We start from the raw sequence: 14,920 nt of genomic DNA on the forward strand, positions 1-14,920 counted from the left end.
TACGGTCTTTAGGTCAAAGGTCCAGCATTCAGATTGGTTGTTGAATATCACAAAATGAAAAGTTTGAAACCTGCTTCCAGAAGATGTAAATTGTGGTTTTTAGCTCTGCCTTAATACACAAAGGTTCGTCTAGTCAAGGCTATGGTTTTTCCTGTGGTCATGTATGGATGTGAGAGTTGGACTGTGAAGAAGGCTGAGCGCCGAAGAATTGATGCTTTTGAACTCTGGTGTTGGAGAAGACTCTTGAGACTCCCTTAGACTGCAAGGAGATCCAAGCAGTCCATTCTGAAGGAGATCAGCCCTGGGATTTCTTTGGAAGGAATGATGCTAAAGCTGAAACTCCAGTACTTTGGCCACCTCATGCAAAGAGTTGACTCATTGGAAAAGACTCTGATGCTGGGAGGGATAGGGGCAGGAGGAGAAGGGGATGACAGAGGATGAGATGGCTGGATGGCATCACTGACTTGATGGATGTGAGTCTGAGTGAACTCCGGGAGTTGGTGATGGACAGGGAGGCCTGGCATGCTTCGATTCGTGGGGTCGCAAAGAATCGGACACGACTGAGCGACTGATCTGATCTGATCTAATACACAATAGGGCATGAACAAATCACTGAAGTTCTCTCCCTTGACCTTTATTCCTCGCCAATTCCATCGTATATTTCTCTGAATTCATGAAGTTCTTTGGAACAAGTGAAAATGTAACACCAAGAGTTCTTAACCTCCTATTGTCCTATCTTCTTTTTTCCCATTCTTTAAAGGACTTCTTTCTAGTTTGCATACATATAGAATGACAAATTAGGAAGGTTTTCATGAATCTTATCATCTTGCAGATTGTGAGGTTGTAATTATCAGCCCTTGCTTTGACATCTTATTCAAATGAAGAATAATAATTCACCTTCATTCTTCAGGGTGGCAGTTAGTTTTTAATATAAATACCAACACCTATCTGTAAATTGTTTTCCAAACCCTTAGCTATAATTGTTTTCAGTTTAAGGATGCAGCTGAAGTAATCCAAGCATAGACATTATCATAACTTCCTCCTTCCTATCCCACCATCGTATGTATGGATTGACAGAAATAAAATTGGTTTGACTGTAAGAATTCTTATAGTACTTAATAACCAAAGAGTGAGAACAAAGCTAAATTAGTTATTATACTGTTGTGAAATTATGAAGGGAATGTGTTGGGGAGGGGAAGTAAAATTGAAAGTGCCTATCGTTATCTTGAAGTAATTTTCCTTGGCTATTCATTTAACTTCAATGTCAAGTTATTTACATAACAAGAGCAATGCCTATCTTTTAAGGGTGATGTGAGAATTAATTTAAATTCCACAAAGTGTTTCGAGGCACAGAGTTGAAAGGTTCTTTATAAATGCCAGGCATTATTATAACCAGACTAGTAAAAAAAAACACTCAAGATAAAGCTACTCATGCAGGGTCCTCTAATAGAAACTGTATTGGTAAGGAAATATAAAGGTTACTGCTATTCATAATTTATGGCTGAGGGGAATAAATCAAGACTAATAATAATGCTTTGCTGTCTAGTTAAGTCTTAAAGACAGACGTAGCTGTGATGGAATATATTGCTCCACTCAAGGAGAAGTTTGAAATTGAGACCCTACAAGCAATAACAGTGATATATGAAGATTATTTAAAGCCAGTGTCTTTAACTGAGCCATGGAAAATATCATAACAAATTTGACTATGTCTTTCAAAGTCTTCAAGAAAGACTTTGAAATGGAAGATGTAATCCTTTAGCATTTGGGTGTGTGGAACTTGACATTTGCTAGAAATATAGGCATGATGGTCTTCATTCTAGTAGCCACCAAAATCTGTCTCATTGTGAATCCTTTTTAAGTTTTTCTTTTGATTTATGATAAGCAAAAGCTTTAACACAAAGGGAGAAACATTTTTTTCAAAAGATTTCATACAAGCAGAATACTTCAGGAAAGTAAGAGAGATAATCACATACATAAAACCATCTTGTTAAAGTAATCACAGGTAATGGTAGAAAACTATATGTAAAAATCTTTGAGTCACACAATTAGCTAAAGAAGTCTAATAGGTAAATTTAATGTTGTTATGATCAAATTGTAGCTTTTATTACCTGTGTATTGGTTTCCTGTTGCCACTTCAACAAATTACAGAAAGCTTCGTGCCTTAAAACAACACAGAATTATTATCTTAGAGTTGTGTTGGTCCAAAGCGAATCTTGGTGGGCTCAAATTAAGCTGTTGGCAGGTTGTGTTCCTATCCAGAAGACCTAAGGTAGAATGTAGTTTTTTGTTGTTGTTGTTTTTTTAACTTCTTCCAGCATTTAGAGGCTGCCTGTATTTGGCTCATACATGGCCCTCTTCCATTTTCAAAACCGGCAATGGCTGATTGTTGCTCACATCGCATTGCTACATCACTCCTTTGTCATCATCTTCCACCTCTGAGAACCCTTGTAATTGCATTGGGCCCACTTGTATAATCTCCCTTTCTTAAGGCCTTATTTCCATTATTAGTGACCTTAATTCCATCTGTTACCACAATTCCCCTTTGCCAGGGAAGTAACATAGTCACAGGTTCTGGGGATTAGGACTAGGCATTTTGGGGAGACTATTATTCTAAATTAAAAGATACTTGCTCCTTGGAAGAAAAGCTATGACCAACCTAGACAGCATATTAAAAAGCAGAGACATCACTTTGCTGACAAGGGTTTATATAGTCAAAGCTAAGGTTTTTCCAGTAGTCATATATGGATGTAGAATTGGACCATAAAGAAGGCTGAGCGCCAAAGAAGATGCTTTTGAACTGTGGTGTTGGAGAAGACTCTTGAGAGTTTCTTGGACAGCAAGGAGATTAAAACAGTCAACCCTAAAGGAAATCAAGCCTGAATATTCATTGGAAGGACTGATGCTGAAGCTTTAGTACTTTGGCCACCTGATGTGAAGAGCAGACTTCTTGGAAAAGACCCCGATGCTGGGAAAGATTGAGGGCAGGAAGAGAAGAGGTGACAGAGGATGAGATGGTTGGATGGCACCGTTGACTCGGTGGACAGGAGTTTGAGCAAAGTCTGGGAGATAGTGAGGGACCGGGAAGGCAGGCATGCTGCAGTCCATAAAGTTGCAAAGAGTCAGACACCACTGAGCAACTGAACAACAACAACAAATTACTCTACCTGTTACGGTCGAAAAGTGGGAAGATGAGAGTTTCAAAATATTTTAGAGACTGGCAAGTAAGTGGCACACAGGTTCTGGCATTTGCTACTGGCATTTTCTGTTATACAGGTTTGGCAGTAATTTAGTTGGCAAGCCTTTTTCTCTTTTCACCACAGTGAGGTATCAGTTTGCATTTTGCATCTTTATTTCTCATTTCTCTAAGCATCCACCCATCTTTCCAACAAATCCTTGGTAAGTATCTAGGATGTGAAGCAGTAAGGATAGGCCCAGACAATATAATGCTTAGTGAAATAAGTCAGAAAAAGACAAATGCTATATGATATCACTTGTATGTGGAATCTAAAAAAAAAAAGTACAGATTAGTGTATATACAAAACAGAAACAGACTCAGAGATGTAGGAAACAAACCAGTGGTGAGCAAGGGGGAGAGGGGGAGGGGAGAGACAAATTAGGGGTATTGGGATAAGATACAAGCTATTATATGTAACATAAATAAGCAACAAGGATATACTATAGGACACAAGGAGTTTATAGCCATTTTCTTATAATAACCTACAATAGAAAAGAATCTGCAAAAATACCAAATCACTATGCTGTATGTCTGAAGTTAACACTATATTGTAAATCAACTACACTTGTCAAAAACAAAATGCCTTACTTGAATATATTGGCTTAAAATACCCTAGAAACCACTCTATCATTATGAGATCTTGCCCTCAAGGAGCATACTCTGCTAAATGCATTACTTGAGCCCCTTCATATAATCGTTCATTAAGTAGTGATATGAGAAAAGATTTCAAAATAATTTACTCACCTTGATGTTTGGTTTCCATGCTGTCTCCCTCACCCCCATTATTCAAATATCAAAGCTTATATGCTGCTGCTAAGTCGCTTCAGCTGTGTCCGACTCTGTGCAGCCCCAAAGACAGCAGCCCACCAGGCTCCCCCGTCCCTGGGATTCTCCAGGCAAGAACACTGGAATGGGTTGCCATTTCCTTCTCCAATGCATGAAAGTGAAAAGTGAAAGTGAAGTTGCTCTGTTGTGTCCGACTCCTAGGGACCCCATGGACTGCAGCCCACCAGGCTTTTCCATCCATGGGATTTGCCAGGCAAGAGTACTGGAGTGGGGTGCCATCGCCTTCTCCCAAAGCTTATATACCTCTCTTTAAAAAAAAAAAAAATCTAATGCCAAGAAAAAATACATAGTTCAGATAGTCCATGCTTATTCGCTCAATTGTGTCTGTCTCTTTGAGACCCCATGAGATTCTCCAGGCAACAATACTGGAGTGGGTAGCCATGCCTTCCTCCAGGGGATCTTCCTGACCCAGGGATCAAACCCTGGTCTCATGCATTGCATGTGGGTTCTTTACTGTCTGAGCCGCCAGGGAAGCCCCTAGTTCGGATAGTACTTTCTTTTTTTCTTGTTTAACTCATTTTTCGAAATGACTTTTCCTATTTTAAAAAAGTACTATATAGAAGGAAGGAAATGTGTAATTTTCTGTCAGGTCAATGGCACACTTATTTAAGAGCTTGCAGGTTTGACCAATTCTATGTTGTAAATTCCAGGATTCTTTCCAGCTTGAAAATACAAGGAACTGGATTTAGCTTATAGACCATAAGTTGACTGCAGACTTATTGCAAGTCTTTCAATATGCAAAAAAAAAAAAAAAAAAAACCCTTGTGAAAGTGACCAGGTTGCTCTTTGTTTTAACTAAGTAGGATAGGAGGCAATGATATTAAATCAAAAGAGAAATAATTTAGACTAAGCAACCTCAAGTGTATTAAAACACTGGAAAATATTACTTAAGGATGTAGATTTCTCTTAGGAAAAATCTTCTTCACAAACTGAAAATATAGGACTTGAATATTGGAGAAAATATGCTAGTTAGTAGCATGTGCTAATTAAAAAATGTATTGAAATGAAGTAAATCCAGTTAGTCCTTTCACAGTACACACTTTATCAAGTTTCTAAGCTCTCAACAGGGTACTTGAAAGGTTCACCAGGAATAGTCATCATGAGTCTTTGCTAAACAGTAAAATATATTGTCAGTTGAAGGAGAAAGAAAAATGTCAACTGAACCCCCAAAGTCAAGGTTTCCCATAGAGATAGCTCTACTTGTCTGGAGTGACGTCCCCTTGGACACTTCCTTAAAACTCCCTGTGTCTCAAGGACATCTGATTGTCAGGGGAAAAAAAAAATCTAATCACAAATTGAAAGATTCTAGCTAAAAGCATTTGCAGTCCCTTCTTACTCTGTTTTAAAGATGTATTTTTAAAGGCCATTTCTTAACTGGATGTTAGACACTTGACTGCACATGACTCCTCTCCAGAATGTATACAGCTGGATAGGTGGAAATTTTCTTTACACAAGAGTATGAGATTTTGATTGTCATTCTCTGGTTTAGAAGCATCTTTTGACTACGTGTTATGGGATAATATACAAACTCCTTAGCAAAACTTATGCTTTTACAGTCTATCCCCAGTCTTCCTTTCCAGTCTCACCTATCAGTACAACCTTCCTATCCCCTTACCCTCTTCAGTCTACATGGCCATATCCTCACCCCCTTTCCTTTGCACACAACGTCCCTTCCATCCAAAGTGATCTTGCTCATCTTGCCCCATCTTGTTCATGAAATAGTTAAGTGATGTCTTCCCCCATCCCTAATTGATTTCATCCCTCAAACCGTTATACTCTGCCTCACCTAAAATTTCTCTTGTTGATATCTCTAGTGACTTCTCCGTTTTTAAACCAAACAATAATGGCCTTTCCATCCTCACTGTGCTTGGCATCGATGGCCACTTCCTATTTCCCAAAACACTCGCTGCCTTAAATGTAGTAAATCCCACCCTTCTGGTTTTTCTTCTGCCTCCTTGACCTCTGGTCTTACTTATGGAGTTCTCTCTTTTCTTCACCCTTAAAAGTTAATGTTCCACAGGGTCCTCTCCTTCCCTTTGGATACAGTAGAGTAATTGACATGGCAGAAAAAATGTAATGAACATCTGTATCGGTTGACGTTTTGTTGGTGGCAAACAGTGTAAACTGATTAAGCATAGGTCCCAGAGAACAAAGAGCTGACCAGTCAAGCTTGGGGCAGGGCTTAATAACCAAAGGTGGTGGGATGAATGTCAGTATCAAGATGGGACAGTGTGCCTGTTTTAGGGTACCACTCTAAGGGTGGTGCAGTTCCAACGGCCTCCTGTCTTTAGCAGGCCCTCCTCTGTGTTTTTCTCTTGCAAATCATATCTGTTCTTTTAGACTCCAAAATGAAGCAGTGATTCTTCCATGAAGTCTGTTCTGATTCCTTCAAGAATTTGTTGATTGCACCTGCCTTTGAGCTAGATTCATATCAAATATGTAACTATTATTTTACTCAAAAACTGCATTGCAGTTGTTATGGTCATGTGGTCTTTTTTCTTCCTCTGGACTGAGAGATTTATGGGCAAAGGTGGTGAGTTCTTCATCTCACTCAGATCCTACCTAGCTCACTCTCAGTTATTCAAGATACCCCCTTCCCAAGTTTTTAGTTTTTCGGGTTTTGAAACAGTTTAGGGACATATTAAGTTGTGAATTCATATACACATTAGTGTATATGTACACTAATATGTGCATATGTACAGATGCATGTGGCTTGGCTTTAATTAATTAATGTAATAGAAGGAAAAAATGTAGAGGTGTCAGCTTGTACAAGTATATTTTAACAGGAAAATCCTTTTGAACTCCATATTACTCTAAATATTATGTATATATGCTTTTACACTTCTTTATCTTCCTTAGTATTAAATTTGACAATTTTAAACAAAGCCTGAATAAAACTTCTTTTTTGTTTTCCATTACACTTTAGCAAAGATGGAAAGTAATGTTTCCATTTTATTATGAAGAAGATACATTGGCTTTATATTTAAAATAAATGTAAAATGTGTTGTGTTATGCTAAATAACAAGTCATTTCATGTGTTGGTGATAAAAATAAACTAAGAAGACTAGAAACAGAAATGTGTGTAGAAAAGCTAAGAGAAATGAATAGCAAAGAACAAGCTATTTTGCTAAATAATATGAGAAGCCAACTATTTTGTACAGAGCTATGATTTAACTTGGAGAAGGCAATGGCACCCCACTCCAGTACTCTTGCCTGGAATATCCCATGGACGGAGGAGCCTGGTAGGCTGCAGTCCATGGGGTCGAGAGGAGTCGGACACGACCGAGTGCCTTCACTTTCACTTTTCACTTTCATGCATTGGAGAAGGAAATGGCAACCCACTCCAGTGTTCTTGCCTGGAGAATCCCAGGGATGGGGGAGCCTGGTGGGCTGCCGTCTATGGGGTCACACAGAGTCGGACACGACTGAAGCAATTTAGCAGCAGGAGCATGATTTAACTAAAATATGAGAAGAATTGGGCTTTCTTTATGGCTCAGTGGTAAAGAATCCACCTGCCAATGCAGGAGACACAAGAGACACAGGTTCAATCCCTGAGTTGGGATGATCCACTGCAGAAGGAAGGGGAATCCACTCCAGTTTTCTTGCCTGGAAAATCCCATGAACAGAGGAGCCTGGTGGGCTACAGTCCTTGGGGTCACAAAGAGTCGGACACAACTGAGCAAGTGAGCACATGATTTAACTAAAATACGAGAAGAATCATTAGTAAAATGTTATGTATACTAAATATTTTAATTATTGTACATAATTATTTAATTATATCAACATCAGACATCCCTCTCTGAACATGAACTAAGTCCTATTGAAGAACTGCTTATCTACTTATGAAATAAAAATCCTGAAGCACTCAACTAGATGTGCAAGTCTCATGCAGCAAAGCTCTGTTAATGTAATGTTAGTATACTACTATATGCTATAACAAACAAATGACAACATTTCAAAATTTTAAAATAATTGTTGTTGTTCAGTCACTTAGTTGTGTCTGACCCTTTTCGACTTCATGGACTGCTGCATACCGGGCCCCTCTGTCTTCCACTGTCTCCCAGAGTTGGCTCAAATTCATGTCCACTGAGTCAGTGATGTCATCCATCCAGCTCATCCTCTGTCACCCCCTTCTCCTTCTGCCCTCAATCTTTCCCAGCATCAGGGTCTTTTCCAGTGAGTTGGCTAGTCACATCAGGTGGCCAAAGTATTGGAGCTTCAGCATCCGTCCTTCCAGTGACTATTCAGGCATTTATTGTGGGTGTTCCTGAGGTAGATTTCCTCCATGTGGTGATTCAGGACTCTGGTTTCCACCCTCTTACAGCTGTCTCATTTCCTAGAACATTGTAATCCTCTACTTCTGGCTAGCAAGTAAGTGAATACGGCTTACGTATATCTTAATCATCATTACCCCAAAGACTTACCACTTGTCTTCATATTCCTTTAGCTGGAACTTTCATGTGTTTCTACTTAGATGCAAGGGGAGCTAGAAGATGGGCTGGCTAGCTGCTTCCTGGCACCAATTCTGTACTAATGAAAGCATGAATCCTGGTGGACAGTTAGATGATCTGTCATAGCTCACCCCTCTAGCCAAGGCAACAACAATCGTTACCCTTTCTCCCACCCATAGAATGCTTTCAGTAGAACTCAAGGGAAACAGCCCAGAATTTCATCCTGTCCTTACTTCCAGTTGAAAGTCCAGCATCTCAATCAGATCTAGCTGTGGCTCTTTGGAGCCTGGTGACCAATAAACTAGGGTTTATGTTAACTGCCTACTGTTCCCCCTCCCCTCCTCACTCTGCCCAAGCACAAATCCAATATACAGCAGCTTATCAGGGGGCAGGAAAGCTACAATTAAGTTTCTTATATAAAAAAAAAATGTGAAGTGGGAAATACAAAGCAATACTTGTCCAGTGAGAACAGTGAGATGCTGCCATGGCAAACCCTCTGAAGGCTCCATGCCTCGCAGTATTCAGGAGTTCTTGATTATTATGCATTTGAAATTATTGCATTATTGTGCATTTAAAAAGAATTTTTTTGTCCCTTATTCTCCCTGGCCCTTTGCTGTCTGCACATTTAGAAACTTCTTCTTTGTCTTGTCATCCATGGCTGAATCATGTAAAGGAGTATGATCACTTTCTACTTGGAAACCTGGTAACCATTTCACAGAATTTCTTCACCAGTACCATTTTTAGAAGCAGTAGATTTCATGTCTATGGGCCTTCATTTGTTACACATGAGAGTATTTGCACCTTTAGTACAGTGTTCCTACCGTTAGTAAGTACTGCTGCTGCTGCTGCGTCACTTCAGTCGTGTCCGACTCTGTGCGACCCCATAGACGGCAGCCCACAAGGCTCCCCCGTCCCTGGGATTCTCCAGGCAAGAACACTGGAGTGGGTTGCCATTTCCTTCTCCAGTGCATACAAGTGAAAAGTGAAAGCAAAGTCGCTCAGTCGTGTCCGACTCCTAGCGACCCCATGGACTGCAGCCCACCAGGCAGCTCCATTCATGGGATTTTCCAGGCAAGAGTACTGGAGTGGGGTGCCATTGCCTTCTCCAGTTAGTAAGTACAGTGTGCCCAGAAAAACAGAAAATCCCAGGTTATTTCAATGGAGGAAATTTAACACTGGGAATTAGCTACATGTGTAATAGAGCAGAGACACCAAACAAATGATGTTGAATAAACTTAGAGGCTAACAAAATCAGTAAACTGCTGCACCCCAAGGGATAGAAAGGCGGTAGAAAGAAGTGATATTACCATATATCATCTGAGTTTTTAGCTCCAATAGGAAGAAGCCATCAGCTCCTTGCTTATTCTTTCATCTTTGTGTCCTCACATAGTAAGCCCTTAAATGTTTAATTGAACAGAGATAAGCAATAAATCTTTCTACTGACTTCAGTTAGAGATATTGATGAGAAAATTAAAATGTGGCAGAGATGATGGTGCTCAGTACTGAGATGATCCTTAATTTGGGAATCAACTGCAAACAGTTATTTTTGGACCTTTTTAGTAACCTGTTATTGGCGTTTAAAGAATAAGAAATTGTCAAAAGTTTTAAATATTCTCTTCCTGTATGAGACGTTTGGAGTTTGGAACAATACCAAATTTCATATCAACATAGAAGAATTTAAAAGGAATAAAGTCTGTAGGTGGTTCATGCTAAATTTTTATTTTTTAAAGATGGGATAGGGAGAAATAGAAAAAGCTTTCCAGACTTGCTAGGGAAAAGCAGTTACAACTACAGAGGATGTATAGCTCTGTTTTAGTCTTGGCTTCTTTTTTGGAATCATCTCCTGAGTTAAAAGGAGAAGGCAATGGCACCCCACTCCAGTACTTTTGCCTAGAAAATCCCATGGACAGAGGAGCCTGGTAGGCTGCAGTTCATGGGGTCACTAGAGTCGGACACGACTGAGCGACTTCACTTTCACTTTTCACTTTCATTCATTGGAGAAGGAAATAGCAACCCACTCCGGTGTTCTTGCCTGGAGGATCCCAGGGAGGGGAAGCCTGGTTGGCTGCCGTCTATGGGGTCGCACAGAGTCGGACACGACTGAAGTGACGCAGCAGCAGCAGCAGCAGCCTGAGTTAAAAATGACATTCCTTTGTCTGCTGGTTTCAGCCAGAAACTTTAAACTCATTTTCCTTTACCATTTGTTTAAAGTATCTGTAAAATATCCCATTGGATAGTCCAGCAGTCAAAAAGAATACATTCTAGAATCCGATCATAATTTTTGAAAACATCACAAATGCCATGTAATCTGCTCTTGGCTGAGCCCTCATATGCTTAAGTGTAGAAATGCCGGACTGAACCTGGTTGTAGCTTCTAGGATGGGCTAGAGAAAAGTCTCAAGGTAGTAGATACATTTAACAACTTGGAAGTTGAGACTCGTTTGAGAAGCTTTTATGATATGACTGTGTTGTCTCTCTTGGAGAAAGAGCCTTGCCTGAAGATTTCTTCGTGAATATTTTCACTTACATGTGGAAACGAAGATTTTTTTATTTTCTGCAGAGTACACCAAATTCAGTCACCGTGTTGTGATTTAAAAACATTTTATCATACCTAAGCATGTTTATAGTTCTCCCATTTACTTAGAAACTTCAAGTTTATTTACTTTTTCACGTTAGTTTAAAATAAGGATAGCTGAAAATATAATGTCCTGAGTTCCGTATGTTTATTCCATTTAAAAATAATCATTAAGACTTGAATATAGGCTGTGTCTAAATGGTGTCATGACTGACTGAAAAGGGGACAATACTTTTTCTTTTATCTAATTGATACCTAGCATCTGAAGAGCATTTCTTGCCCATGTTGACTCTGTGGGACTGTGGGATTGTGAAATGATGACTTGATAGTTTGGCAGTTTTATGAAAAATAATTATTTTGTTAGAGTCCTCATAATGTTTGAAAACATTATGTTTTCATAATTTCAAAACAACATGTTTGAAAACATGTAGTCAGGAAAAAGCTTCCTGGGTATTGATGGATGTGCGGTCATCTATCTGTCCCATCTCTAATTGAGTTGATTTCCTTTAATACTGCTTTGCAATGAAAATATTAAAACACGAGGTATACGTTTGCTACTTCCAATAATTGGTTTTGCTTTTTGAGCATGCTATCTGTAATTTCAAAGACCATTTCTTTTTGAACTCCTTTGCCCTGAGGAGTTTAGAGTGGTCTTGAAATTATAGGTGTCTATTAAGTATTTTTCAACTGTCAAGTCAACTGTAGCTGCTGTGCTATTAATTCATTATGAAGTGACACAGGAAGAAAACTCATTATGTGATAATATGAAAACACATATTTGTCAAAAAAAAGTAAAGGAGTCTGTATTGAAAACCCATTTGCTGTGGTGGGAGTGAAATGGTTTATCAAACACATTTAGGTGCGACACCAACTTATCAGACAGGAAAATGTATAGAAAAGATTGAATTCTGCTCCTTAGAAGTTCTGTATTATACACCTAAATGTGTTCTTTTTTGTCCCTTACAGGTGGTATTATACCCAACTTCCAGTAGCTCCAAGTCAGCTGAGTTGCACCGAATGATAGTTCCAAAAAATAGCCAGGACTCTGACTTAAAAATCAAATTGGCAGTGCGAATGGATAAACCACCACATATGAAACATAGTGGGTGAGTGTGTACTTGAAGAGGTTTTTCTTCTGAATTACTGAATTTCATGGTATCATTTTTGTCATTTTCCTCAGAGAAAGTATCGGGCATTCACATGGAATTCCCCCCCACCAAAATTACATTCATGAAAAGGGTGAAAGTGAAAGCATTAGTTGCTCACTAGTGTCCAACTCTTTGCACCCCCATGGATTATAACCCACCAGGCTCCTCTGTCCATGGAATTCTCCATGGATACTAGAATGGGTAGCCATTCCCTTCTCCAGGGGATCTTCCCGATCCAGGGATCAAACCCTGGTGTCTTGTGTTGGAGGCAAATTTTTTTTACCATCTGAGCCATCAGGGAAGCCTCAAATATCATTCTAGGTTAACTTAATTTTTTAAATGTATAGACATTTTTATAGCTAAATATATGAGTATGTAGTGTAACTGCATGCTAACATATTATTGGTACTTGGTTACACTGGTATTACACATCATTTACATGGATAAAGAACAATGATGTATGGAGGTAACATTGAAGACATATTTTTCAAAATACAGTAATAGTTGAAACAAGCCTAGCTTTCAGATCACCAGAAATACACTTACATAGACTAAAGTTAAATGCTAGTTCAGATATAACCCAAGAGACTGTATAAGATTTTATGGGAAGGCTATGAGTATTCATCCAGTATGTGAGTGAGAAACCAGATCAATATGGGAGGAAGCTGATCCTGTGGATAACCAGAAGTGCAGGGACTGGCCCCTGGGGATTGCCATGGGTCAGTGTCAGCTTTTATTTCTGAGGTTCCTTTTTACCTTGTAGCTGATGAGGAAATAGGCCTAAACTCATGAATACAATTCAGTGAGCTTTTATTTAAACCGAGATTTTTCCCAGCTTAATGCTTTGTGACTCGCTACAGCCAAATTCTAGCCTAGGGTGCTAGCCATAATAAATAAATTAAAAAAAAAAAAGAATGGAATGATTTTCATGACTAAAGTTTAGCTGCAGAGTACATCATGAGATGTGCTGGACTGGTTGAAGCACAAACTGGAATCAACATTGCTGTGAGAAATATCAATAACCTCAATGCAGATGATACCACACTTATGGCAGAACGCTTAGAAGAACTAAAGAGCCTCTTGATGAAAGTGAAAGCAGAGAGTGAAAAAGTTGGCTTAAAACTCAACATTCAGAAAACTAAGATCGTGGCATCTGGTCCCATCACTTCATGGCAAATAGATGGGGAAACAGTGAGAGACTTTATTTTCTTGGACTCCAAAATCACTGCAGATGGTGATTGCAGCCATGAAATTAAAAGACACTTGCTCCTTGGAAGAAAACCTATGACCAACCTAGACAGCATATTAAAAAGCAGAGACATTACTTTGTCAACAAAGGTCCATCTAGTCAAGGCTATGGTTTTTCCAGTAGTCATGTATGGATGTGAGAATTGGACTATAAAGAAAGCAGAGGGCCAAAGAATTGATTTTGAACTGTGGTGTTGGAGAAGACTCTTGAGAGTCCCTTGGACTGCAAGGAGATCCAACCAGTCCATCCTAAAGGAGATCAGTCCTGGGTGTTCATTGGAAGGACTGATGGTGAAGCTGAAACTGCAATACTTTGGCCACCTGATGCAAAGAACTGATTCATGTGAAAAGACCCTGATGCTGGGAAAGATTGAAGGCAGGAGGAGAAGGGGACAACAGAGGATGAGATGGTTGGATGACATCTTCAACTCAATGGAGATGAATTTGAGTAAACTCTGGGAGTTGGTGATGGACAGGGAAGCCTAGTGTGCTGGAGTTCATGGGGTTGCAAAGAGTCGAAAACAGCTGAGCCACTGAACTGAACTGAACTGAAAGTTTAGCCACAAACCTAACAGTCTCTGTTTCTTCTTGTACAAAGAGGCATCTCTGCTGGTTTTGGAGCTAAATCACTAACATTGTGCCAGAGTTAACTGGTAAGTCAACAAGATAAGGATTCTTCAAATGACCATTAGGGAGAAAAGTTAGACTGAGCAGGAGGCAACCCAGAGGTACTTTCTGCAGCTGAGATGAGCCTCTAAGGACCATATGGCTTCCTTGGTTTGAGCAGGCAATAGCGTATGCTTTGTCAGAACCAGTCATATTTGGGCAAAAAAGACCACAGTGGATAGGCTCTGAGGAAGAACAAGAATTTACATATCCCATAGTATCATATCTTTAATGCAGTGATGCTCAGTGTAACTATGACTCAGATAGAGTTCCTGGGATTTAAAACCTAGGGCTCTTTCTTCCCCCGTCAATCTATCTGCTCACTGTTGATTTACAAAGCAGTCATGAATTGAGCCCTTCCTCTGTGTCAGCCAGAACAAACCTCAGTGAGATACATCCCAGGCCTGAAGAAACTGACTAGCCAGGGGTTCAGGCTTGTAGACAAATAATGATGATACTGAGTGATAAGCACCATAAAAGAGGAGTGGGAACTGGTGGAAATAATACCTGATTCTTGCTGGAGCTGGTCAAAGGAAGTCTCAGAAGACAACTGCCTTTGAGATGAAGCTTGAGGCATAAATTCAGCAGGTGGGCAGTGGGGAAGAAAGGCAGTCCGGCCATCTGTCATAGGGTGTACATGGGCAGGAGATCCGTAAGGGCCGTTAGCTAACCATGACAATTTTGGTTCTGGAGAGTGCTTAGACTAGAGAGAGTACTAGTGCTCTAAAATACTTACAGAGTAATAGACACTA

At 39.7% G+C, this 14,920-nt stretch overlaps 1 protein-coding gene across 31 annotated transcripts in view; it reads left to right on the forward strand.

The window, feature by feature from the left end:
- Positions 1–14,920, forward strand: part of CADPS2 (calcium dependent secretion activator 2) — a 583,251-nt gene that overhangs the window by 320,181 nt on the left and 248,150 nt on the right. For all 31 annotated transcript variants that reach the window (XM_086395851.1, XM_086395848.1, XM_086395849.1 and 28 more), the window contains one exon: positions 12,073–12,212. In XM_086395851.1, the coding sequence (XP_086251977.1) occupies positions 12,073–12,212 (140 nt within the window). The remainder of the gene's footprint in view (positions 1–12,072; positions 12,213–14,920) is intronic.

Source organism: Bos grunniens, chromosome 4, assembly GCF_055505025.1.
Source record: "Bos grunniens cultivar Pamir isolate PY7600 chromosome 4, Bosgru_T2T1.0, whole genome shotgun sequence".
In the NCBI taxonomy this organism is placed as follows: domain Eukaryota; kingdom Metazoa; phylum Chordata; class Mammalia; order Artiodactyla; family Bovidae; genus Bos; species Bos grunniens.